The 2414-nt window shown below is 52.8% G+C and overlaps 2 protein-coding genes across 9 annotated transcripts in view; one reads left to right on the top strand and one right to left on the bottom strand.

Moving 5' to 3' along the window:
- chek2 (checkpoint kinase 2) overlaps nt 1-2188 on the bottom strand; it is an 11126-nt gene extending 8938 nt beyond the window's left edge. Inside the window, exons 1-4 of the mRNA XM_031879272.1 lie at nt 866-2188; nt 612-736; nt 264-396; nt 94-185 (exon numbers count right to left, since the gene is read on the bottom strand). Coding sequence (XP_031735132.1) covers nt 94-185; nt 264-396; nt 612-736; nt 866-1142 — 627 coding nt within the window. The 5' untranslated portion in view covers nt 1143-2188. The remainder of the gene's footprint in view (nt 1-93; nt 186-263; nt 397-611; nt 737-865) is intronic.
- The window catches only part of entr1 (endosome associated trafficking regulator 1), a 6006-nt gene continuing 4519 nt past the window's right edge, over nt 928-2414 (top strand). For 2 of the 8 annotated variants that reach the window (XR_004213965.1, XM_031879260.1), the window contains exons 1-2: nt 929-1918; nt 2008-2183. Coding sequence is in view for 7 of the 8 variants with exons in the window: in XM_031879260.1 (XP_031735120.1) it covers nt 1912-1918; nt 2008-2183 (183 nt within the window). In the remaining variant the exon portion in view is untranslated. Of the gene's footprint in view, nt 1965-2007; nt 2184-2414 lie in introns of all 8 variants that reach the window. The other 6 variants (XM_031879263.1, XM_031879266.1, XM_031879265.1 and 3 more) reach the window with 6 other exon arrangements.

Raw genomic sequence — 2414 nt, 5'->3', positions numbered from 1 at the left:
CACACACACACACACACACACACACACACACACACACACAGCGTGTCAAGGAGCAGGAAGTGACATCACAGCGGCATCTCCGTGTCAGACTCACGTGCCGATGCGTCGAGTCAGCAGATATTTCTCCTGCAGCTCTTTGGGTAAACTGGACTGATGGTCCGACATCAGGTCGATGAACACAAACACTGCAGACAGACGGGCAGTGTGAGGTGAGACCTGCTCTAACAGCTGACTGACCTCTGACCTCTGAAGACGGCTCACACCTTTGTTCCGCTGCTCAGCCAATGAGATCACAGCATTGTTGACCAGAGGAAGCTTCATGTCTTTACCGATACGCAGACCGTCAACAAACGTCCCGTTGTTACTGAAGTCCACCACGAACACCTCACTGCCCTCCTGAGGGAGAGACAAAGAGAGGAGAGAGGAGAGAGAGAGAGAAAGAGAGAGAGAAGGGAGGGACAGAGAGAGAGAAGGGAGGGACAGAGAGAGGAGGGAGGGAGGGACAGAGAGAGGAGGGAGGGAGACAGACGGGTTCCTGTCAGAGTCTGAAGCCACATCATCCCGTCATCGATGAACAATATGAATGAAGGAGGAAACAGGAAGTGACTCACTCTGTAGACCCTGAAGTGTTTCTTACTGTAGATTCTGAACTTTTTGGATCGAAGCTCATTCGGGTCATTCAGAACATAATTACACTGAGAGTCTCGTCCAAACAGGTACTGGTCCTCAAAACAGTCTGTCGACAAAGGACACCATGAGTACCAGGACTATCTGGACACTACTTTAACTTCAGGGCTCAGACCTGGTTCAGTAGCAGACGGGTATCGGGTCTAGTTTAAGGTCTAGTTTTAGCATGTGGACTCACCGAGGCTCCTGAAGCCCGGGGCCATGGGCAGCAGGCGGCCCCAGGGTTGTGGTTCAGGCTCCTCGGGGACGGAGGACAGGGTGACGGGGATGGTGTCCACGCTGCTCAGGGTCCCAGACCCACTGGAGGACTGGCTGGCAGAGGTCGGCCCGCTGGAAGAACTGGAACCGGGCTGGGACTTGGACTGGACCTGGGATGGGGACTGGGTGGACTGGGCCTGGGACTCGGTGGACTGGGCCTGGGGGTGCCCCCCCTCAGGTGGAATCTCTTCAGACATTGTCCAGCTCTGCAGATTGGACACATGAGGTCACACTGGCCACAGTGGTCAGTGGTCACACTGCTCAGTTAACAGCTTCTGACCAAACATCATTTAAACTATTTTACCATCTCCTCACAAACCTGAAGGAGGAACCAGGAGGTGAGTTCTTCAGTTTCTTTATAATTCGGAACAAACTTGAGCTGAAATAACGTATTTAGTGAATGACGTCATCCAACCACAAACTGTCTTCGGTCACATCCGGTACACTGAACACACGTGCCCCCGTTAAATTTGATCATTTTTGAATTTGTTTGTTTTTGGTTTTCACACACACACCGATGCAGCTGAAGACTGATCCGGGACCAGAACCAGTTCTCCAGCCCCGCCCACCAGCTGTCAATCACAGCCGGATGAGGAGACCCATATAAGACCTGGATAAGAACCAGAGCAGACGAACCCGGTTTGACATCCGGCTCCAGACCCGCCGAGCTGCTTTAAATCCCCGCCAAGACGAGCCGGGCTAACCCGGGCTCATGCACTAACCCACTCACCGGAGGAGATCCGCAGGGAACCGGGACCGCAGCTCTGAAACGGGACACGTGGAGAAGAAACTCGTATCTTTTTTTTCTTCTACCGTCTTCTGCCTCCTGCGTCACGTGATCGTCTCAGCCAATAAGAAGTCAGAAGGTCGGTCACGTGAGTTTCGGAGCTGTCGCATGTGTGTGCTTCCGGGTTCTGTTTTTAGTCCCGCAGGAGGAGAGACACGGCGGGAAAGACGTGACGATCGATGACCAGTAAGTGACGTCATGTCCAAACAGAAGAGTCTGATCATCACAGACGGTATGATGATTGTTGTTATTGTTGTTATTGTTACGATGGTCAGCTGATCTCACGTCGTCATCACGTGGTCTGACCTCCTCAGCAGACGAGCAGCTGGACTCTGAGGACCTGAACCTGGACCTGGACCTGAACCCGTTCTCCTTCAGAGAGTTCCTACGCTGGAAGAACCAGGACCAGGACCCAGAACAAGACCTGGACCAGGAGCAGACTGGCAGCAAGGTAGTCTAGCTACAGAGGAGGAGGAGGAGGAGGAGGAGGAAGAAGAAAGGGGCGTGTCCTTTAATAACTGTGTATCTCTCTGTCTGTGTCTCTCTGTCTGTGTCTCTGTCTGTGTCTGTGTCTCTCTGTCTGTGTGTCTGTGTCTCTCTGTCTGTCTCTCTCTGTCTGTGTCTCTCTCTGTCTGTGTCTCTCTCTGTGTCTCTCTCTCTCTGTGTCTCTCTCTGTCTGTGT

Source organism: Anarrhichthys ocellatus, unplaced genomic scaffold (genome assembly GCF_004355925.1).
Source record: "Anarrhichthys ocellatus isolate YVR2014 unplaced genomic scaffold, GSC_Weel_1.0 scaffold240, whole genome shotgun sequence".
Lineage (NCBI taxonomy): Eukaryota > Metazoa > Chordata > Actinopteri > Perciformes > Anarhichadidae > Anarrhichthys > Anarrhichthys ocellatus.
Note: the sequence above shows the minus strand (reverse complement) of the source record. Positions and strands in the feature narration are given on the sequence as shown.